This window comes from Typopeltis vanoorti, chromosome 18 (genome assembly GCF_054136105.1).
Source record: "Typopeltis vanoorti isolate ZY-2024b chromosome 18, IOZ_Tvanoo_1.0, whole genome shotgun sequence".
In the NCBI taxonomy this organism is placed as follows: domain Eukaryota; kingdom Metazoa; phylum Arthropoda; class Arachnida; order Uropygi; family Thelyphonidae; genus Typopeltis; species Typopeltis vanoorti.
The window spans coordinates 88384650-88410192 of record NC_143566.1 but is presented as its reverse complement, the minus strand read 5'-3'; the positions used below and the strand labels follow the sequence as shown (position 1 = coordinate 88410192).

The 25543-nt window shown below is 38.6% G+C and overlaps 1 protein-coding gene across 1 annotated transcript in view; it reads right to left on the bottom strand.

The window, feature by feature from the left end:
• Window positions 1–1958: 1958 nt before the first annotated feature.
• Window positions 1959–25543, bottom strand: part of LOC150096912 (gamma-glutamylcyclotransferase-like) — a 36694-nt gene continuing 13109 nt past the window's right edge. The window contains exon 3 of the mRNA XM_090408278.1: window positions 1959–2321. Within this exon, the coding sequence (XP_090264404.1) occupies window positions 2051–2321 (271 nt within the window). The 3' untranslated portion in view covers window positions 1959–2050. The remainder of the gene's footprint in view (window positions 2322–25543) is intronic.

The window sequence follows — 25543 nt, the reverse complement described above, 5'->3', positions numbered from 1 at the left end:
AATGTATCAAAACCTTCTCCACCAATTTCCTGTGCCAAAGTAATGATTTCAGTTGATAATGTAGATGTTTGCATGGTTGCAACATATCCAGGCCAAGCTGCTTTCCAGCAGGCATTTAAAGTTTGTGGTCTCATTTCAGCAACAGCAGATGCAACAAGATTTAAGCAGTCCAAAATAGAAATTTTTTTCCAAATGTCACTTACTGTTAATGATTCATTTTCTAGTTTATCCAATATAAATTGAAAAGTGTGCTTAACATAATATTTTTTAAAAGTAGCAATTGTGCCTTGATCTATTGGCTGAATAATGCTTGTTGTATTGGGTGGAAAAAACACTACCTGCACATTTGGATGTTCTAAATGCGGGTGATTTGGGGCATTGTCAACAATTAATAAAACTTTAAAATCGAGAGCTTTTTGCTTCATATATGTTTCCACTTCTGGTACAAAGCAATTATTGAACCATTCAGTAAATATAGCAGTTGTTACCCAGGCCTTTGTATTAGCCATCCAATGTACCGGTAGCTGTTTTAGATCTTTGCCTTTTAGAGCACGTGGTCTTAAAGATCGATTTACTAGAAGAGGCTTCAACATTCGATTTCCCGATGCATTACTACAAAGTAACAATGTTACTCTATCTTTGCTTGCTTTAAACCCACTTGCTTTTTTCTCAGACTTTGCGATGTAAGTTCGACTAGGCATTTTCTTCCAAAACAATCCTGTTTTGACAGCGTTAAACACTTGATCGGGACAATATCCACCATCTTCAATAATTTTGGCTAACTTCTCTTGAAAATTTTTGGCTGCTTCTTCATCTGCTGCTGCAACTTCACCTGTAATCTTCACATTATGAAGTGCATTCCTTTTTAAAAACCCGGTTAACCATCCTTTGCTAGCCGAAAATTCTTTATCAGCCTGGGAAGCGGAAGTAGACTGTTCCAATTGCTTCATCTGTTCATAAAACTGAAGAGCTTTTTGTTTAATTAAATAACCACTTATAGGAATTCTTCTTTGAGTTAATTCTTCAATCCAAATTACAAGTGCTCGTTCCGTTTTTTCTAATAAAGCATCTCTTGAGTATGATGATAATTTGGCACTTAGTTTTGTGCCAGAAATGACAGATTTTCTTATTGCGACTTCATTCTTTTTAATTGCTCTTATAGTAGATTCGCCTAAATTAAAATGTTTACCAATCGCTGTAGATCCCTCTCCTTTTGCTAAGCGATCTAAAATTGCAATTTTCATTTCCAAAGAAATTGCTTTTCTTTGGTACTTTTTTTTCTCCATTGGACCAAATTAAATCTTTAAAATAAAAATTGCCAAAATTTAGACTTTCGATAATGAAAAGACACACACTTACTCACAGGTAAAATTAAACTTCACTGACACTCACTGCTTACACATTACGCCAAAATGTGCTGCAACACACTGTTCATTATGTACAACAGTACATAAGTTTTGAAGTTATGCACAGCATAACTTCAAATCTACATAAAAAGAGACCCGAGTGTGTGTGTGTGTGTATAAGATATATTTTGGGCTAAAATATGCCTCATCACTATAATTAATAATTTTAATCCCAATATTTAATGTAATCAATTTATGATTCTTCTTCTTTTCACTGATGGCAACAGTACTCTTACTTTGATTTTTATCTGCCATTATTAACAACAATAAAATAATATTATAAACAGGTTATAATTTGCAGTGAAACATGGAACAGACAGATGCAAAGAGCAATAATGTCATAAATAAACTGAGTCCACAAAAACTGTGCCATGGTTGATTTCCCGGCAACATCATGTTGCTAAAACTGTTGTATGTGCGGCATCATATAAATGGAGACTGGTCATGATTGAAATCATCCTATGAGCAAATCATCGTAAGGCAGGGCCTTACTGTACATGAAATCAGGAAGTCTCAAACAACTTTCACAAGTTATATATATAGGTCAGTATGTAGTAATAGCTCTCAAATTAGCATGGATTTTAATAATCAGTTTTAATTGTGCTTACATACAATGCCTACACTGATTAATTTTTTTGTGCATATTATTTATCTGCTTCAGACAGGCTGATGGTGACTGGAATATCTACTGCACCAGTATAACCATTGTCCTCAAATGTTCTAAGCTCTGTTATGTATTCCTCTGGCAAATGGTGTTCAAGGGCACCCTGAATTATTACAGCTTTATATACTGCTGATGGTTTTCCACCTGAATCTGTAAATTTATTCTTTTGATATGTGAAGCAATGAATGTTCCTAGCTGAATCATTAGGCTTTTCAACAGCTACTTTTACTGAATGGTATTCACTTTCCTGCCTAAGAAAATAAAATAAGATTTTAGCACAGCCAAAAACAAATTTGATAATATGTAAATATGTAATCAAAATTATTATGTTATATATATATATATTATCATTTCAGTCTATTCAAGATATGTTTATGACAATGTGTGCCATCCTACCCTTTTTCCTACACAGATATCTCTACTACTCCAGACCAAATACTATCTTGCTTTACCCCTAAAGCCACTAATGTCAATTATCAATCAATATATATATTACCTTTTAACAAATTTCACAGTGCTATCACTCCTCTCTATAACCTGCTAACCAAAACACTAATGTGACCATGCACCACTTTTGTCACCTCTCCAAAAGCAATAAAGATCGCGGCATATTTTCTGTCAAGTTATGAGCTCACTACATATGAAACACATCCCGAGGAAATTGTAAGCTAACACTAATATTAACCTATAGTACATTAGTATTAATACTAGTACTAAAGGGACAAATTAGTGATGTGGGTGGACTAAGGGTTAAATAAACTGTATACCCTAATCTACAGAACAACAGAATTCTTTCAAGCCTCCAGTATACTAGTCTCACATAATGGACAATATAATTCATCAACTACCTAAAGATATTTACAAACATCCATGCATGCAATAAGACACAAACTCATAACCATGTAGTTGGGGAAATGAAAGTACTATCCATCAATCAAGCTGGCAAATGCTCTAGATCAGTATTTCTTAAACTGTGTTTTGCAGAACCCTAGGATTTCACCAAAAAAAAAAAAAAAAAAATTAGGAATTCACAGGGCATAAAAATATTTATAACTTGTATTTTAATACAAGTTACAGAAGGAGAAAAACAAAAAAGCCTTCAGTGAATGGAGAAAATACTATCTAGTGGAATTGTATGTGGGGACAGCCTCTAAAGTTGCTGGGAGTAATATTAACCCACCAGTTAATAATACTTTAAGGCGTTGTGTAGGCGATGATGGTAGTGGTGGTTCGGTGTAGTTCATGGATTAAGTGGTAAGGCAGAGAGTTCTAGAGTAGGTGCCCTCCCTTGATGAGTCTTTGGACTCCTTAGAAGTGTCATGTAATAATAATAATAATAAATAAGAGATCTTGGATAAGAATCTAAAATTTAGAGGACATATTGCCAAAATTGTGGGAACACAACAAATTCTGGGAATGATGCAGAGGACACTGACTTGTAGACGTAAGGAGAATAGATTCTGGTTAAATTAACATAATGCTCTAATTAGATTACATATGGACTACTATGCACAGATTTGGTAACCTGATTTTCAAATGTTGGAGAGGGTACAGAGGCTAATTGACCAAAATAGTTTCTGATCTCTGGAATGCTGAATATGAAGAAAGGTTGAGATGATGCAATTTGCAGTCTAGTGGATAGGAGGAAGAGGGGTGATATGATAGAGACATACAAATTAGTTGAAAAATGTTGAGTTTTTCATAAATTGGTGAGAGATGGTGAAGAACAAAAGGTTATCCCTGGAAGCTGTATAAGGAGAATGTGAGAAGGGAGTGAAAAGCAGGCTTTTTTTGCATGGAGAATTGTGAATGATTAGAATGCATTGCCTGAGAGTGGTGTCTGCAGAACATTTGAATGTGTTTCAGGTGCAGTATGATGAGCTGTGCATATGGCAAAAGTGACCTCCTAGATGAGTCTGTGACTCTATGGGATCCTGGATTAATAATAATAATGATTCTATCTGTTCACTCCACTAATCTCTGAACTCTCATATCTGAGATCTCCAGTGTTTGATCAAGTTTTTTATTCCTAACCCAGCTCTCAGTCCATAAGTTAAAATTTGTTTGAACACCGTCTTGTATACAGCTAATTGAGCTTTTGACTATTTTCTTTCTTATTCAATATAAATTTATTATTAGTAGTATTATTATTATTAAAATTTATCTCCATAGAGTCAGAAATTCATCATGGGAGGTACACATTATTGCACACAATGCTCATCCAATTGTGCTGTAAACTGATTCAATGTTCCAAATTGAATTGCAATTGCATTAAAAATTGCAGCCCAACATTGTAATATTTTTTATTGTCCAAATATATGCACCTACTTCTGATTACCCAAATGAAGATGTAGAATACTTCTATGAACATATTCAAAATGAACTTAACAATGCTAAATCAGATAACTATCATAAGGAGATCTGAATGATAAGTAGGCTCGGGAAACCAAGGCTTGGGACATAGAAATCCAAAAGGAAAAAGATTAATACAATTCTGTGAAGAAAACGGTTTCATAATAACAAATACTTTGTTTAGCCAACATCCTAGAAGACTTTACACATAGAAAATTCCTGGAGATAGCTATAAGAACCAGACTGTCTATATAATGATTAAAAAAAAAGATTTCGGAATAACATATTATAAGCCAAAACATACCCGGGGGCCGATATTGGATCAGACCACAACCCTGTAATCATTAAAGCAGCAATAAAATTAAAGAAAACAATGACACCTCTAACATAGTAAAATATGACCTTAGCTCCCTTAAAAATCAAGAAATACAAGATAAATTTTTAAAGAAACTGACACAATCCATTACTGTTAATGTTCCTGATTCCACAAAGTATCCTTACCCTAAAGATGATATTGAGGAGAGATGGTAGAAATTTAAAGAGGGCATAAAAAAAAAAAAGGCAGTGAAATAAACACCTCGTAACTTTGAGAAGATGAGTAAAACCTGGATGAATGACAACATACTGAAAATGACGGAAGAAACAAAGAAAGTTAAAAATCATCCTGAATAAAAGAAGTTAAACAATGAGATCAGGAAAGAATGCAGAATTGCAAAAGAAAGATGGCTCAACAACAAATGTGAGGAAACAGAGCTTTTTGACAAAAAAAAAGATGCAGAATGATTTGAATAGGCTGGAATCGTGGGAATGGGAAAATGTTCAGTGTCAGTAAATGCAGTCATGCACTTTGGTGTGATTAGATATCCAATGTCGTATTATATTGGTGGGATTACGCTAGAAGAAATGATCAGGCTAGGGATCTTGAAGTGTTAGTAGATAGAAAGTTGAAATTCATGTTCCATGTAACAAAGATTGCAAATACAACTCAATTGCAATGCTGAAACGAACTTCAAAATGTAAAGATAAGGATGTCATTCTCCCTCTTTACAAGGCCTTGATAAGACCTCACTTGGACTATGGTGCACAGGTCTAGTCTCCTCGTTTCTGTTGTGATTCTGATACAATGGAGACAGTGCAAAGGAGAGTGTTAAAAATGATATCAGGATTGTGGAGTACTGATTATGAAGACAGACTGAGAATTTGTAGACTGCAGACACTAGCAAACAGGAGAAAGAAAGGTGATATAATTGAGACTTACAAACTTCTAAAAGGGTCATAGAGTATTTCAGTTGGACTTTTTCATTTTAAGGAGGGTGAGTAAGGACAAGAGGACATCCCCTTGGAAGCTGAGAATAAATGCTGCTAAGAAGGGGGTGAGAGGTACATTTTTTTCCTCATAGGGCAGTGCATGATTGAAATGGATTGGCATTTGATGTTGTGTGTGCAAGCAGTGTGAATGAATTCAAAAATAAGTACGATAGCTTGTGCGTGAAGTATGTGGCCTCCCTCGATGAGTCCCCAACTCCCTAGAGGTCTCTCTTAATAATAATAATAATAATGTGATCCATATAGATGATGAATAACAGCGGAGACGCATCTGATTTAACATAAAGCAATTTTCCTGTACTTCACTCAATTCTAATTTCTGACTGACATCTCAAATATAGACTAAATATTGCTTGACATAACATCCCATTTACACTACATAACTGGAGCGTTTTGAACAGCTTTTCTCTTGGCGCCTTGTTGTATACCATCTTTTTTTTACAAAACTTTAATTCAAATTCTTGCAATATTTCCATGATTTCTCAATTATCTGATGAGATTGTCTAAGGTTCCATAAATCAGCATTTCAGGAGTTGTCTAAAATGTAATTTAAGTCTATACATAATGATTCAACACGAATGATGGCAAACTGTGGATTTTATCCTTTCCTACATGAGAGCAAATGAAACCTTATACACTTGGCTCTTCTAGAGTGAAAAACTTATTTAAAATATAAACATTTTGGAATAATCTTGTCATCTCTACACCATTTTAGAAATGTAAGCTAGTTAAACAGTTTTGCTTAATTTATATTTTTCATTGGTCAAAAGTCTTCTTTCAAACATGAGTAACTTTACTGAAAAGTTAAACAAATGGTACATCTATTAGAAAAATTTAAATATAAAAAAAGCATCATCCATGTAAGAAAATTAAACAATTTTCTTACCTCAACCAACTGATTCCACCAAAAAATAAAATTCACTTTATTTTAGTACCAGCACTAGTCCTACACCATTTAAAGACTACGTTATTAGGAACCTAGTTGATGATTTTGTAGCTTGCTTTGCATGTGGTAAGTACACATCCCACTATTTAAGAATGTGTATGTGCGTATGAAATACAGGCAGTGGGAGGCTCTGGAAGACATGAGTGTCTTGATCTCGGAATTTAGTGATAACAGAGATAGTGCTTCGGAAACAGGTGATTTTCAGTTTGTGGATGCCAGTAGTGTGTTTGAGGATGGAGAGAATGTTAAAGTCCCACAGAGAGATTCAGTCTTGGGTAGTTTAGCAGATGAAGATGGTTTGTCTGATGGCTATGATTGAGTGTGTGAATGGCAACTGAAAATAAAATGAGTGGAGAGAGAGAGAAATAGAACTTCTGAGATGGAAGGAATGAAAACTGAGTTGAGGAAGATCTTGGGAGTATAGAAATGTTGGCTAGTGTGAGATTAATGAGAGTAGGTGTAAGAGAACAGCATTAGAGAGAAAAGGGGAGAGGAAGGCAAGAGAAAGGGAGAGTGGAAATTGCAGAGACGAGGCTTCAGAAATGAGGATGTGTATACTATATTACAAAGTAAGGTGGAGTATGAAGGGAGTAATAATGGCTATAAGAATGCTGTTGAAAGTTTATTATTCACTTGGTTAGAGTATAATAAAATTAGTTTAATCCTTTATCCAAGTGTGAGCAAACAAAGTTTGCGCCTGAAAGTATTTTCAGGACTGGGGTAAGGTGGTACAACACCAGGGCAACTCGTTGCACAGGTGGAGCAAGCTACCAACACTCCTATCTCAGTATCTCCTATAATGCAAAACACATCTCCTTGCGGATATGTCTAATGTTATGCATTAAGGGAAGGGCCACTACCCAGACTAGTTTCGACCTTTATTGAGGTCTCTTCAGTGGGAACCAGGCAGAAGCATTAGCAGGTCATCTCTAGCTTGCTCCACCTTTGCAACGAGTTGCCCTGGTGTTGTACCACCTTACCCCAGTCCTGAAGATACTTTCAGGCGCAAACTTTGTTTGCTCACACTTGGATAAAGGATTAAACTTTTATTAAAAGTTTTAAAAGGATTAAAATTTTATTATACTCTAACCAAGTGAAAAATAAACTTTCACCATCTTTCTCTAAATTCAGAGTAATTTTTTAAAAAAGGGTGGCACACCATTTGGCAACTCCTATAAGTAGAGATGACCTGCTAATGCTTCTGCCTGGTATCTCCACTTGGGCCTGGCTCCCACTGAAGAGACCTTATTTGCCAAGACGTGAAAGACAGCTCCAGTTCGAAGAAGAAAGAACCTGTGCCTACCAGTCCAAAAGAGGATCCATTTCCTGCGGCCCGAAGAGAGAGCTCCATGCTCACTTTCTACAGAAGTACCTCGGCGTTTTGGTAAGACCTTTTTTCTTATTATTGGCTCTTTTACCCATTCCTTCTGGTATCTCTTCGCTTGTTGTGAGGGACACCGGGCGTTCCCCGACTTCGCCCTCCTTTACCTCGCCCCCCTTCTACAGCAAGTAGTTAGGTCTTCCCCCAACAATGCCGTTATTCTTACCCAGAACTAGAACGCTTGGCATCGAAGTCAAGCGGCTCTCAGATGAGCAGACGTTAGTGAAAGCTCTGATTGATACAGTAGGGGAAGAAAACATATACGGTTTCACACCGTACTCAAAAGAAAGATTCCAAATTGTAGTCAAAAATGACCAAACAAGAAGCAAATTATTAGAGGGGTTCCCCTGTGCGGGACAAACGATCAAACCTTATTTAATAGGAATTTACGGAAAACGTTAAGAATAACTAGATTTCCCTTGGAATACCTGGAGAATGAAGAAAACGTCAAGAAATTTTTTAGCCAATGGGGCGATATTATTAGTATCAAAGCATTTGAACATGCTGATTACAAAGGCTGGAAAACAGGCGACATTGAAATACAGACGGATATGAAAAAGGAAGTTCCCAACTTCATTTTAGTGGGCCAAACAAGAGTCATGGTTAACTACCCGGGTGTTAAAAGATTGTGTTTCCGATGTAACTCTGAGGGTCACCTAGGGGCAGAATGCCCAAAACTACAGTGCAGAAATTGCAAATCAACAGAGCACAAAATAGTAAACTGTACAGAAGCTTGTCTTAAATGTGGGGACTTGACCCATAAAGTGGACACGTGCTCGCACAGAACACTCTCAGAAGCAGCTGGAGGGACCATAATACTGATCAGGGCTATACCCCTCGGTAAACCTGAGGTATCATCAGGGAGCGATTTTCCAGAGCTCCGGCAACAGACTGAAAAAGAAACACTAGCAGAAAACACAACCTCCATGAAACCTGTAACGGGTAAGACACCCAGGGCAACCCGCCACATCAAGGAAATAACAGCCAACTTCGAAACCCGCAGCAAAGAGAAAGAAGTCGTAACAACCAGCGCCCCAATAAAGTGCACAAGAGAGGCAGAAACAGAAGAGGCAAAAAAGGCTAAACAAAGCAGCCTATACTCTCGTCAGAAGATGAAATGGACAACATCCAAACTACAAGCCAACGCGAAGGCACCCAGCCCCTTGAGGAGGCGGTAACAAAGACAGGAAACCTATCCCCAGTAGTGGACCAACCTGCAGAAACCCATTCATATATCTGCAGCACGGACATTTATCGCATCACAGAAATGGAATTTCAAAACGACCTCGTTATGGATATTCCAAACAGCTCCGATAGTGAATCACAGGTGGAACATGTAGAGCAACAAACAGACAACACCCCCCTTCCTCCAAATACCAACATGGATTTTAAAATTGCCACTTTAAACACCAACGGTTTACGCAACCCCTTTGCACAAAGCACTGTCTGGAAGCTAATGTTAAGGTACAAAATTAATATCCTCCTGATTCAAGAAACCCATTTTTATAAGCATTGGGACGTGGAGAACTTCTCGAGAAGCTACCCAGTCACCAGCTACTGGTGCTTTGGGGATGCTCACTCGCGAGGGGTGGGGATACTAATTCTCCCTCCCAATCGCGGGGGGGTTCTTCAACGTCCAGAAGGACGCCATGGGACGTCTAATAACGGTAGACTGGAAGTACGGTGGCCGTACCATCCGGCTTGTTGCAGTATACGCCCCGAACAGCCCATACCACAGAAGCGGTTTCTTCTCTGCCCTTGAAAACTACCTCTTGGGAGCAGAACACCTAATAGTAGCCGGGGACTGGAATTGTGTGGAAGACACACGTTTGGACAAGGTAGGCGGGAACGCAAACTGCGGAACCGCCGCTCTAAAAAGATGCTGTGTAAATTTTGATCTCGTCGATGTCTGGAGGAGGAATAACCCATCGAAGGCAGAAACAACGTGGTGCCGTAGCCAGATATTGACGAGACTAGATAGGGTGTACGTGTCCCAAAACTTGGAACAGTATGTTCAAAGGACACGTCACACCACAGCACACAACATGTAAACAGACCACAAATTGGTCATTTTAAATATTACACTCCCAGAGGTTATGGGAAAACAGCCAGAGGTCCTTGGAGGCTTCCTCCTACCTTTCCCAGTCTTTTTAGCGACCAGCTACAGAAACTCTGTGATGAATGGACAAACATCAACTGGGACTGGGAAAACTGGCTGCACTTTAAGTGGCAGGCTAAGGAACTGTTTCAAAAATGTGGGCACGAAAGGGTCTACCAACAACGTAAATGGCTGAGGGATCTTTACAGGAAACTCGGCTGGTACCGGTCAAGCGAACGGAGCGGAGTTCCCTGCGGACATCTTATCAGACAGGTAGAAACAGAGCTGCGGCAGAGTAGAGTCGATGACCTCGACTTTCACACGAGACTCTATCTCAGAAATTTGGAAACACCCTCCGCCGCATTCTACAATCAACAACGGGTGGCAGCAAACGATAAAAGAACGATTTACCAGATCGAGGAGAAAGGCCAGATTCTAAATTCAACCCATGAAATACTCCGTCACTTTCACCAGCAGTATCTAGGCATCTTCGTTGACCAACAGGGCACGGATGACTTCAGTGAGTGGGACGTCAAACGTTTTCCCGAGCATCTTAGCGCCCTGCATGACAGGCCGATAACTGCAGCTGAAATAAAAGCCACATGCAAAACGATGAAGACAAAAAAGACCCCAGGGCCAGACGGACTGGGGATAGAATTCTATAGATCTATCTGGGACCTTGAACTGCCAGCACTAGTAAAGATCTTTAACGAATTCCTCACTTCGGGAAACATCCCCGAGGAATTTGCTAAGAGCTATACAATCTTTATCCCAAAAAAGACCGAGATCGGACCTTGTCAAATAACTGGCGTCCCATCTCCTTAACTAACCTAGACTATAAACTTTTCGCAAAAATTATCTGTACACGCATTAAGGGCGGAATAGAAAACATAATAACAAGTTCACAGGTCTATGGAATCCCAGGTAGATCTATGGAATTTAATCTCTTCCTGCTAAGAGACCTAATCAGACTGGCCAAGGAAAAAAAATACCCCCTGGCACTTCTCTCCACCGACCTGGAAAAAGCGTTCAACAGCATCAGCCACACGTACTTACAGGACACCCTAAAAAAAGTAGGCATAGGCCCGAGACTTCGGCGTACAATTAAACATATGTACGCGGGGGCCTCGACACAACTGTCTATTAATGGGTTTCTGACAGAACCAATCCGTATAAAGAGAGGGGTTAGGCAAGGCTGCCCACTAAGCCCCCTTCTCTTTTCCCTAGCATTAGAACCCCTCATCAAAAGAATAGAGAACACCCCTGCAATTAATGGTATTCCACTGCCCCAAGTTTCCAAACAGTGCAAAATAGTAGCATATGCAGATGATGTAGTGGCCACACTCAGAGACTCTGAGTCTATCTGCATCTATCTTGACATACTGCAAAACTTCGACATAGTCAGTGGTCTCCGAGTTAATGCACAAAAAACCAAAATCAAAAATTTTGGAAATTTCCATAACACCGGACTTCCCTACGGTTTAGCGCTGCATACGCAGCCGCTAACAATACTAGGAGTTCCCTTTTCTGAGTTGCTAGCTTTACCAGTTTAAAAATTACAGGAAATAAGTACGGAAAAGATAAGTCTATTCAAACCGACCTTTTTCTCCTTTTATGGCAGAGCCACAGTGATAAAAACAATCATTACCCCAATGCTGATACACACAATCAATATCACAGGAATCACACTGCTACAAGAAAACCAATTATCCAAAAAACTCAGATTTCTTCTGGAATGAAAAAAAAACATGAGGTTAAAAAACAATACCTGCAACTAAAACATGAAGAAGGGGGGTACGCTCTGCCTGATCTCAAAAGCTTGCTTTATGCAAATACATTCAAAACCGTACGGAAGGCCTTAAACTCAAACCATATTTCAGGCCTCCTAATTAGATATTTTATAGGACTTTTCCTCCCCCTCTTTGGAACCACGGACTATGCTGGACCCCGTGCAAGGGTTGTGCCCAAGTGGTACCGCACACTAGTAAAATCACTCGCAGTACTTAGAGACAAAGGAACAGAAATCCTCACACACAAACCGAAAGCAGTATACTGGGATTTCTTCCAACTCTCCAGGCGTGATACACCAAACCTCGGGACAAACAATGAAATTCTCTTTAAAAACATCAAGAATAGCTGGGGACAGATTTTCATCGGGATCTGGCCTGGCGAATAGCTTATGGGCGGCTCCCGGTGAAACAGGTTAAATCTAGGTACGTACCCAGTCCATGCGATCCCTTTTGTGATGTCTGCCGGGGCGTGGAAACGGTGGAGCATTTCTTTTATTTTTGCCCACCAGCCCAACGCGTCTGGCAAAGACTGAGCACAGCACTGGGAATCCCGATGCTATCACTAGAAGAGGTCATACACCTGCAATTCCCGCCACCAGTCAACAAGACCCAAAAATTCGCCATTTTTTTAATTAACGTCTTAAAGTATCACATCTGGAAGGTACGGAAAAAATCCCAGGTACGGGACGCAAATTTAATGTACGCAGGAATAAGGAAAGGTTTTTTTTTTTACCTTCCTAAATTTCTTGTGCAAGAGAGACATCTACTAGGCGACTTTAAATTTGTGAACAAATACTGCAAACCACCGAAAATATGCTTTCTTATACAGGGACGCATCAAGCCCTGTATATTTCTTTAGTATCTCCAAAACTCCACCTAACTCTCCCTAGGAAAAGTAACAACCACTCTGTTCTTCCTCGCCACAAAGCTTTCGCTGGCACGGTTTCCTTTACTCCAAATCAGGGGGGGGTAGATCTGAGAACCCAGGCTGCGAAGGCTTATTACGAGGCGGTGCTGCTCCTTGTGAGCGGCATCTCCCGGGCCAGTCTTCTACCCCATTCTAAGTCCCAGTGGTACCAGGACTGCAAGTTCCTTATTTTGTTCCCTTTCAGTTGAACTGACCGGACCTTAAGTCCTTTGATTTTTATGTAATTAAAAAAAAAAAAAAAAAAAGTTCTAACTGAAATTATTGTTTTCAAAACAGGTCAATGGATCTCCTTCATAGATAACTGACGAAATTATTAAGGATAAATTTATAAGTGAACTATTAGTCAAAATTTTTATGGTTAAATTTTCTTTTTTTTTAACAGATAAATTGAGAATATGTGTCACAGACCAATTAGCCATATAAGGCTAAACAGGTTGCTGAGGCCTCTTTTACCTCCTACTATCCTACTCTATCTTTCATTATTCTCCTCTCTTACTGTTTGCTGACCCTCAGCATGCTTTATTCTCCAAAGGCCGATGACGAGAGACATGAACTCCCATTCGACCTCAATAAAGGTCGAAACTAGTCTGGGTAGTGGCCCTTCCCTTAATGCATAACATTAGACATATCCGCAAGGAGATGTGTTTTGCATTATAGGAGATACTGAGATAGGAGTGTTGGTAACTTGCTCCACCTTTGCAACGAGTTGCCCTGGTGTTGTACCACCTTACCCCAGTCCTGAAGATACCTTCAGGCACAAACTTTGTTTGCTCGCACTTGGATAAAGGATTAAACTAATTTTATTATTATATAAGAAGGCTGTCAATACACTTAAGAATAAAGGAATGAGTCGGTGGCACTGACTGACTGACTCAGTCTCATCAAAGGTTCCTGGTATCAATGAAACTTGGTTAACTCAGGAGGATGTTCCAAGGATGCTGAGGATGGAGAGGGATAGAAATCAAATGGTATACCATATTTCAGCAGGATAGGGAAGGTAAACATGGTGGTGGAGTGTTTACTTTCCCTATCCTGCTGAAACGATAAGAGATCAACTGTGTGCTCCCAGGGTAGAAAATCTCAATGGAAATAACACAAATGGCTTGGAGAGTATGTGGTGTGAGATGGATGTTTATAGGACAAGATATTTAGTAGGATGTTGCAACAAACCAGGGAATATAAATGGTGATGAGCAGGAAACATTTAGGAAAGCACAAAGCGAGTAATCACTATGGGAGATTCAACTATAGTGATATAAACTGGGCAGAGGAGACAGCATGCAGTAATAAGGAAACTTAATTTTTGGATTTCTTGAGGGACAACTGTCTTAGGCAGCATGTGGTGGAGGAAACACAAGGATTGTGAGTTCTGGATTTGGTAATAGCATCAGAGGATCAGATGGTGGATTTCGTGGATTTCTTGAGGGATAACTGTCTTAGGCAGCATGTGGTGGAGGTAACACGAGGATTGCGAGTTCTGGATTTGGTAATAGCATCAGAGGATCAGATTTTGACTGAGATGACATACATACTCATTGCTGAGAGTGACCATGCAATCCTGACTTGGAGGATGAATAGGCAGGGGAAGGTATCAAAACAGAAGGAAGTTATTATTATCAACAGACCTCCATGGAGTCAAGAGACTCATTGTGGGAGATTCCACTCTCACATGCACAGCTAATCGTACCTGGACTTAAGTGCATTCACTGTTCCTGCGCTCATCACACACTCTCGGTCAATGCATTCAAATCACCCACAACTCTCCAGGAAAAAAATTTACTCCCCATCCCTTGCTCACCCACCTTATACAGCTTCCAAGGATACTCTCGTTTTCCCCATCTCTAGATATTCTATGAAAAATCTTATCCACGTTAATCTGGTAATTACTCCTTACCAAGTTATATGCCACAATCATGTTTCCCCTCTTCCTTCTATTGACTGGGCTCTATAATTTGTATTCTCTCAATCAGTCCTCAAATTCCACATTCCAGAGACCAGAAACCAACTTAGTCAATCATCTCTGGGTCTGCTCCAACATTTCTTCATCCTTTTGAAAACCTGGCAACCAAATCTTTACACAGTAATCCATATGTGGCCTGATCCGTCTTGTACAATAGAATTGTACAAAGTTATGTGGAATTATAAGGCAGGGGACTATTATAGACTTATAAACCAGCTTACAGCAGTGTAATGGATGAAAGAATTTAAAGGAAGATGAGGGAGATCATTAGTGCATGGGAGATACTGAAGAAAAAGTCGCTGACAGCAATGACAGATTGTATACTTTCAGTGAAGAAGATAAGGAAATTTGGAGTCAAATGTATGACAATAGGAATAAAAGGGGAATTGAAGAAGAAAAAGAGATTATGGAAGGCATATAAAGAGAGAGGTGGAGAACAGTTGCATGAGAGATATAAGGCTCAGGCTAGGAAAGTGACTAGTATTCTATGGAAAAAAAAATTAGAATATGAGAGGAGATTGGCACTGCAATTCAAGGAGAATTCCAAGGAAATTTTTTTTCACTATGTGGTGGCAAGTAGGAGGAAAAATGATAGTGGACAGATTATCTTGCTGGGTGGAGATGGAATTGGGTGACCAAAGCAGATGATATAGTTGAACTATTTAATGATTACTTTATTAGTGCTCCATTCTGGTACTACAGGCTTTATTCCTAGAAGGATAATGAGTGATGAAGAGAAGTGAATGAAGAGATGTATTCTGAATACTGATTACAATAAATTTAAATAAGGCGGGGAGAAGGAATTTCACCACATGTTTTACAGGAATGTACTATGGAACTGCCTGTGCCATTAACTTGGCTGTTTAATGAAAGTCTTGCAATGGGACAGATTCACAGAGAGTGGAAGGAGGGGTACCATTACATAAGGATTGTGGTAGAATGGCAGTATCAAACTATAGGTCTGTTTGTATTTGTTCTGTAGTTGTTAAGATTTTTGGAGAAATTGGTAAAAACTCATATACAGAATTGGGCCTTTGAGAGTAATATTATTTGTGCAGGCCGACATGAATTTGTTAAAAGGCGTTCTTGTTTCAGTAATTTGTTTACCTTTCACAAGAGAGTAACAAAAGCAGTGGATGAAGTTACGGCATACACTGCCATTTTTTTGGTTTTTTTCCAAAGCATTTGATAGAGTACCACACAACAAGTTGATTTTTAAGTTGCATCATATGGAGTTGGATTTGTACGGTGACTCATTATTAAGAGGTGTGATAGATGAGAGTTTAACTAAATCGTACTTACCGGGTGCGAAATTTAAGAATGTAAGTGAGAGTATTAGAGCGGAAAAACAGAGGGTGAAAGAATTGATAGTTATGGCGGGTACGAATGAATTGAAAGGAGATAAATTTTTTATGAGAGAGGACTTGAAAGTATTGTTAAAGGTAGCGAAAGAAAAGAGTGACAGAGTTAGGATGGTGAGTCTGTTGCCGCGGTACAACAGAGAGGAGTTTAGAAGGAGGGTCATAATCACAAATTCTTATGTACAGCTTATGCAGACAGCGTGGTGTGGAATTTGTGGATGTGAGGAATGAATTTGATGGGCGAAAGAATTTATACAAGATGGATGGCCTGCATTAGAATGGGTATGGTGTGCGGAGACTGGAAAAAGTGTTGCTGAATGAAGTGAAAATGGATGTGCAGAACCAGGGAAACTAGAACTACGAAGGAGGGGGGGGAAATGAATATGCGGACATCAGTGAGACAGGTGTATTAGGAACAAGAAGGAAGAATTTTTGGCCTTGGTTGGCTCTTCCTGGCCACAGGTTATAGTGAGACAGTATTAGGAACAAGAAGGAAGAATTTTTGGCCTTGGTTGGCTCTTCCTGGCCACAGGTTATTAGCATTAGTGAAACATGGCTGATGAAAGAGGATATAGTTAGTGTGATAGAATGTGTAGGTTATAGTGTGTTTAGGAGGGGCAGAGAGAATAAAATTGGGTGAGGAGTGTTATTAATGATAGCTGATGAACTGCAGCCAAGGAGAATTGAAGTTGTATTGCAGGATAGTGAAAAGAGCTAATTTGAGGCTATTTGGTGTGAGATTGTGATTAGCAGATGTGCAGAACCAGGGAAACTAGAACTACGAAGGAGGAGGGGAGGAAATAGATATGCAGACATCAGTGAGACAGGTGAGTGTAAGAATGTATTAATGTACCTGAGCCAGTACTAAAGACAAGTAATCGGAATGGGATAGTTAGAATAACACATCAAGATACGGGTGGGACAAAGGGACCTCTGCATTTCATGTATACTAATGCCAGGAGTATCAGGAACAAGAAGGAAGAATTTTTGGCCTTGGTTGGCTCTTCCTGGCCACAGGTTATTGGCATTAGTGAAACATGGCTGATGAAAGAGGATATAGTTAGTGTGATAGAATGTGTAAGTTATAGTGTGTTTAGGAGGGGAAGAGAGAATAAAATTGGGGGAGGAAGCTGATGAACTGCAGCCAAGGAGAATTGAAGTTGTATTGCAGGATAGTGAAAAGACTCATTTGAGGCTATTTGGTGTGAGATTGTAACTAACAGAACAAAATATACAGTTGGGAGCTGCTACAGACCAGGTGATGGAGTAGATGGTGGAGATAGTATGCATAAACAAATTGATGAAATGAGTGGAAGGAGGGTAATTATTATGGGGGATTTCAACTATGGTAACATTGATTGGAAGGAGGAGAGGACATATGTGAGGAAGTAACTGGATTTTATTCAATTATTAAGGGATAACTATCTGAGACATCATGTAATAGAAAATACTAGGGGTTTGAGAGTGCTTGACCTGGTAACAGCATCTGAGAATTTGACTGTAATGAATATGACCATGTTTCCACCTATTGGTGAGAGTGATCATAAGGTCTTGACCTGGGAGGTGTCTAAAGGTGTGGAATTTTCGATTAAGATAGGGTATATGTGAAATTACCATGCTGGCAAGTATGATAAGCTTAGGAGATTGCTTGGTTCAGTGCCATGGCATGTAAAACTGCAAGGGCTGGATGTCGCTAGATCATGGAAAGTGGTAGGAGCATTTACAGGAGGTTATGGCTGATTGTATACCTAGGGTCCGAATAGTAAAACAAGTAGGGGTTAAATGGATGAATAACACCATTAAGCTTGAGCTGCAAAAAAAGAAACAACTGTGGAGGCAATTTAAAGAGAAAGGTGACCTGCAGGCACCTTTCTCTTTATAAGTGTGGTAACAAGTGTCTTCCTCTTTTTAATTTGTGGTATACTGCTAATAAATATTCCATCACAATTTCTCAAGCACTAATGATATCTCTCCCTTCCAATTCCTCCCTCCATGGAACTGTCCCAAGTTGATATCTAGGACTGTTGTAATCACCTACATTATAATTTCACATATATTCCTTCCTCTTTGATACTCCTGCATGTCTATTCATCTTCCAAGTCAAAACCACATGGTCACTCTCTCTCCAACTGGGGCAGAGATGCAATCTCAGTTATAAACAGCTCTTTTGATGCTATGACCAAATCAAAAACTCTTGAACCTTGTGTTCCTTCTACTACATGTTGTCTAAGGCAATTGTCCCTCAAGAATTCTAGAAATTCCATTCCCTTATTACTACATGCAGTTTTCTCTTCCCAATTATTACTGCTATAGTTAAAATCTCCCATAACAATCATTCTTCTTGAATTTGCCAAGCTCAACTGCCTAAACATCTCTTGCTCCTCACCCTGTTATGCTCCCTGACTTGTAGCAACACCCCACTAAATATCCTGCCTTGTCCTCCTCTACCTCACACCATACGCTTTCAAAACCATTAGTGCCACTGCCCTCCAAATCCTTCACTCCGAGATTAAATGCTTTTTAGTGGTAAAACTAGTAGATTAATTATTTCTTGTAATATTATGACCAAGAAAACCCAGTTATTCTCAGCCATGACTTGTTTAAGAAGTCTTGTCAATGGCTGAGTTTCCAGAGAAGTGGAAAAAGGAAAAGTGGAACTTCATAGGAATGGTGGTAAAATGAAAGTATTAAACCAGTTTATATTTCTTCAACTGAAGTTAAGATTTTGGAAAAAAAAAAAAATGGTAAAGATACAGAAATGAATGAGGGTGAGATTCTTTATAAAGGCTATCATGCATTTGTTAAGAGCAATAACTATTTATTAATCTTTATCATTTTATAATAACATTACATACATAGCCCAGAGGAGATTGTGCTTTCTGTGGATTTTACAAAGACATATAACAGGCTGTTATATGAAAAATTTATGATATTTAAGTTGCAGTACACAGATTTAAAAATTAGCTATGGACTGGCAGTTAGTTATCTGACAGATATTAAATAGCTGAGTATTGGGGGGGGGGGGAATATCACAGTTAATTCCACAGTACTAGGACCATTACTTCTGCATGGATTGCAGAAGGTGGGAGGGATACATGATTGTTTCCAAATGATACAAAATATGTTATTAAAAATGGTGCTGATGTAGTACTCATCAAGAGGATTCAAACAGGCAGGAGGAGAGGTGGGAAGACTGCGAGATGATTGTTTAATGTGAAAAAGTGTAAGATTTTCAACTTGAGAATTTGACTAAAGGCCTTCTAATGGTGAGGTTATACTGGAGAATAGTTGCCAACAGGGAGCTGAATTTCAGGGCACATGTTGCAAAGGAGATAGTAGACTTCCCAGCAAATTATTCCAATGGTGAGAAGAACAATGAGATAAGAATGTGGTGGTTTTTTCGCTGCACAGTCTTGATTGAAAACCACAACTTGGACTATTGTGTACAAATCTTGTGTCATGAATTTCATGACAATACGGAAACTTTGGAAGAGGGAAGAAAGGTGGATAAGAATGATAAGATCAGGATTTTGGAACAGCATCTATGAATATGTATTCTATGAATTCTACAATTTTCTTTTTCTAACTTCATTGTTATAAATTTCTTAATATGTACCCACAAGGGGGGGGGTATACAGGATACTAGGATAATACTATACAATTAAGTGTACATTATTACTGATGTCCTGTCAACAATTTCCTTTAAAGCAATGTATCACTTGTCAGCACTCCAGTACTATCAGATATTATATTCTGGTCTTCTAGGGCACTTCTTTCCAAATAAATCTACCTAGATCTTGGTCTTTTTGTGGATCTTTTTTCTGCCATCTTGGTAAATACCATTTTCTAACCTTCCCTCTCCCATCCCATTTAAGTCATACTGCCTTAGACTAGCGCTGCTCATATATTCTTGAATGTTAACAATGTCGAGTTACTTCCTAATATCTTTATTTTTAATAAGATTCTGACAATGATATTCACTCTCCTAATTTTTTTTCAGAATTCAAATCCATGGTCTCTAGTCTTTGATCAATTGTTTTATTTCTAATCCAACTCTCAGAACTACAAGGTAAAATTTAACACTCTCTTGTGTACTGCTGGTTGGGCTAATTTCTCTCTTATTTCATAATTTGAATGTGTTTAAGGCATGGCATGATGAGCTGTGTGTATGACAAATGGACCTCCTAGATGAGTCTTTGACTCCATGGAGGCTTAGGATAATAATAATAATAATAATAATATAGATTTATTCAAATAGCTCGTCATCACATTTATTTTAATGTCCAATCCAGCTCACAATGGTTGTCACTCCATTACTGATGCTCTAGTTTGAAATCTTTTTTTTGTGAATCTGGTTTGGAGCATAAAAAGACTAAAAGAAATGAACCTGATGAAAACCTTTTGCCTTCTTTTTATGCTAAGAACCAGATTCAAGAAAAGATTTCAAATTAATTGTATAGTACTATCCTAGTATCCTGTATACCCCCCCCCCCTTGTGGGTACATATTAGGAAATTTATAACAATGGACATTAAAAAAATGTGATGAGGAGCAATTTGAATAAATCTATATTTAAAATGAAGAAAAGGGTATATGTGGAACTGCAAAGGGGTGGGGTGATTATGAAGAGCTCAGGAGACAGCTTGTGGTAGCATGGAATGACGAGTTAGCTGGAAAAGAGATCAATGCATCTTGGGGGATTTTCAAAAACTATCTAGTAGATGCAATGTCTAAATGTATTCCAAGGGTGAGAAGATTAAATAAAGTAGTTGTGAAATGGATGAATAAAGAGATTAAGCATGCGATACAGAGAAAAAGGGCATTATGGAGGCAGCATAAGAGAAGTGGAAATAACCAATTCCATAAGGACTACAAAGACTAAGCAAGGCAGGTGACTTGGTTGGTGAGGGTAGCTAAAGAAGAAGCCAAAAAGAATCATGAGGAGTTCTTTCGATATGTAGCCAGCAAAAGAAAGAATGTTATGGAAGGATGACATTGATTGGAGAAAATGGTATAAAGACAGCTGTTGCGGAAGATGTGGTGGAGATACTTAATGAGCAGTTCATAAAGGTCTTTCAATCTTGTGAATGGGACTTCATGGAGAGATTGAGAGCAGTTGATGATGGGGAGGAGAGACTGACTGTAAGTGACCAAGAGGTGTATGGGGAGCTGAGTAAACTAGATGTAAATAAGGCTGTGGGACTTGATAATATATCACCACATATTCTGAAGGAATGTGCCAGGGAGTTGATGTCGGCCTTGACATATTTTTTTTTTTTTAATACAAGTCTTGCACTGGATCAGGTTCCTAAGGAGTGGAAGGAGGGAAAGATTGTGCCACTTCATAAAGGAGGTGATAGAACTCAAGCATCAAACTATAGGCCTATCTGTGTGTCAGGTGTTGCAGTTAAGTTGTTGGAGAAGCTTGTGAGAACCAGAATCAGAATTGGGTTGACAACAATGGTATTATCTTTGATGGACAGCATGGATTTCTAAAGGGAGGTCATGTTTTAGTAATCTACTTACTTACTTATTACAGGAAGGTGGCTGCTTCCTTGGACAGAGAAGAAGGATACACATTAATATACTTAGATTTCACAAAGGTTTTTGACAGATTACTACATGATAAGTTGATAGTGAAACCAGAGAGGATGGGTTGGATATTAGATTGATGCATTGGATTGGAGACTGGCTAGTCTGATAGGTAACAACAAGTTGTGTATGGGGGAGCGATATCCAGGAAAAGGAAAGTCACTAGTGGGGTGCCTCAGGGGTCTGCTTTAGGGTCATTACTGTTTAACTTGTATATTAATTGATATTGGTGAAGATTTGGATTGTATGCAGATGATGCAAAGTTGGGACAAACCATGAAGAGTAAAGAAGATGTTGTGGCCTTACAAGAATGAGGAAAGATTGAGAAGATGTAACTTGCAAAGTCTGGTAGACAAGACGAAGAGGGGAGATATGATAGAGACAAGTTAGTAAGAGGTTGTTATAGGATCAATGCTGGAGAGATTCTACAGAAAACAGTGGGAGATCAGGGGAGAACCAGAGGTCATCCCTGGAAACTGTATAAAGAGGGTGTGAGTAGGGGAGTGAGAAGCAGGTTTTTTTCATGCAGAGTTGTGAATGATTGGAATGCCTTGAATAAATTGAGTGATTAGGCACGGAAATGGGGATGCAAGTTCAATGTTGCAAAATGTAAGCTTTTAAAATTTGGAAAACAAAGATCATCATCATCAAATTCCTGCCATGTACCCTCAAGGGGTATACAGGATATGACAATACTACATGAAAAAATTACATCATTACTAACTTCCTATCTACAATTTTCCTCCAAATCAGTCTGTTACTTGTCAAGACACCAACATTATCAGATCGTATATTTCTATCGTCTAACGCACTTTGTACCGTATCAATCCACCTATATCTTGATCTTCCTCTGGGTCATTCTCCTGCCAAACTGGCAGAGAACACTTGTTTTGGTAATCTGTACTCTCCCATTCTATTTAAGTGACCATACCACCTTAGATTAGCTCTGCTAATGCATTCCTGGATGCTGACAATGTCAAGTTCTTTCCTAATATCCTCATTTTTAATATGATATTGCCATTGATGCCATCTGTTCACGCCTATAATCTTTCTCAGGATTCTCGTATCTGCGGTCTCTAGTCTTTGGTCAAGTGTTTTACTTCTGACCCAGCTCTCAGATCCATAAGTTAAAACTGGTTTGAACACTGTCTTGTATACAGCTAATTTAGTGTTCCGACTAATTTCTCTCTTATTCCATATGAATTTATTCAATTGACTTCCCACCATACCAGATTTGCTGATTCTGTTGTCTATTTCTATATTTAATTTACCATCTTCAGTAAAAATCGTGCGTAAGTAGCTGAAATGTTTTACTTGTTCCACAGGTTCTCCATTCACAACACAGTTGACATTTTCAATGATTCTGCCTATTTTCATTGTCTTTGTCTTTTTATTGCTGACCTTCATACCATATCTATTACAACAGCTATTCAATTTAGTCAGAGAATAGTGCAGACTTGTAGCGGATTTATTTAGAAGTATAACATCATCCGCATAAAGCAAAGAGCTGACATTAACATCTCCAATTTTGATATCAGGTTTAATTCCACTTTCCTTCATAATGTGATCCACATAGATAATGAATAACACAGGGGATAATGTACATCCTTGTCTCACACCAGATTTAACATTAAACCATCTTCATGTACTTCCTTCAATTCTAACTGCTGACTTACAACTCAAATAAAGACTAAGTATTGCTTGATATAATGCCCCATTGACACCATATAACTGCAGCTTATTGAATAGCTTCTCTCTTGGCACCTTGTCATATGCCTTTTCCAAATCGACGAAACTTAAACACAGATCTTTGTTATATTCCCATGCTTTCTCGACTATTTGTCGTAAAGTGAAGATCTGATCGCGACAGTCTCTGTTTGGCCTGAATCCAGCTTGTTCTTCACCAAGCTTTTCTTCCACAATTCTTCTCAAACGTTTCTCAAGTATGCTTGCATAGATCTTGCCAGGAACACTGAGTAGGGAAATACCTCTGTAATTCTCACATTCAGTTTTATTTCCCTTTTTATATATGGGTACTATGAGAGCTCTACTCCAATCATCGGGAATTCGTCCCTCTGTCCAGGCTTTCTGAACTATGCAGTGCAGCCACTGTAAGACTCTTATACCACCATACTTCAGCATTTCTGGTCGAATATCATCTACTCCTGCTGCCTTTCCACATTTCAAGCCTTTGATGGCTTTTCTACTTCAAGTATGGATATGTATTCCTGACTGCATGCCTGGTCAGTGTTTTTTTATCACTGTGCTGTCATCACTGCTTGTTTCATTTAGCAGTTTTTCAAAGTAATTACTCCATACTTCAAGGATATCTTTTTCTCCTGTTTTCATGTCACCTTTATCATCTCTAACTCCTTTTACAGCACTCTTTCCTCCATTCTTAAGCTTCTTCAACAACCTCCAGAATATTTTGCCACCTTCTTGATATTTTTTTTCTATATTCTTGCCAAAGTTCTCCCATGACTTTTGTTTAGCTAGTTTTACACACTGTTTAGCTTTCTTACATTTGTCTCTGTATTCTGTAAGAGTAAAAGCTGACTTATTTGCCAGGAACTTTTGATATGGTTTCTTCTTTTCCTTCACTGCCTCTTTCACTTATTGTTTCCACCAGGGAGTTCTGATTTTTTTATCCTTACAGACAACCTCACCACATGCCTCTCTGGCAGAATCAATCAATGTTTTCTTCAGAGTTTGCCACTGAATCTCCAAGGTTTGATTCCTGTTCTCAAACTCTTTCATTTTCTTTTCAATAATCTTTCTGTATTTTAGTCTACAGTTCACATCTGAAGGCTGCTCAACTTTTATTCGCTTTAAAACTTTCTTACATGTTATTCCTTTCAATATGAAATTCAATTTTATCCTGCTCAAGACTAAATAGTGATCACTTCCAATTTCAAATCCTCTGTAGACTCTGGTGTCCTGCACCAGGGAGAAAACATCACTATCAACAATAACATAGTCAATGAGATTTTTCTTATTCCTAGCCTCTTCTCTCCATGTGAATTTGTGCACATTTTTCTGTTGGAACATGGTGTTAGTAATAACCAGTCCATGTCCTGAGCAGAAATCCAACAGATATTTGCCATTATTATTAGCTTTGCTCTTTTCTCCAAATTTTCCCAAAATATTTTTGTATGTCTCACAATCATTTCCTACTCTGCTATTTAGATCCCCAACAAGGACCAACTTTTCCTTTTTCATTGTGTCAGTTGCTTTTTCTAGAGCGTCAAAAAATTGTCCAGTTCCCCATTCTCATATTTGCCCACATTACTCTACTTGAGACTGACTGCCATTCAAGAAGATTAGCCTCGTATTTTGTATTGAATACTATGGCTGCTCCTTCTTTTCCTTGATTGTCATTGCCTGAATATAACATTTTGTATTTATTGCTCAGAAAGATCTCACCAGTTTTGGTCTTTTTTGTTTCAGTCACCCCTATTATGTCGATCTGGTACTTATCTAATTCCTCAGCTAGCTCCATTTCTTTGCCATTCAGGCTTCTTACGTTGATAGTACCGATCTTTAACTCGGGTGATGTTGAGTTGGGGTTTGTTTTCAGATTTGTTCCAGTAGCTGACTTTTCGCTGTTCACCCTGGTTCCCTGGCGAAAACAACGGGGGCCTTGTTTAACCGGGCAACGCCCCAGCCAGCATGAAATTTTGTCATGTTGTACCATCATTTTTTATTTTGGTTTAACCAATAAGAATACAATTTGGTCGGCTA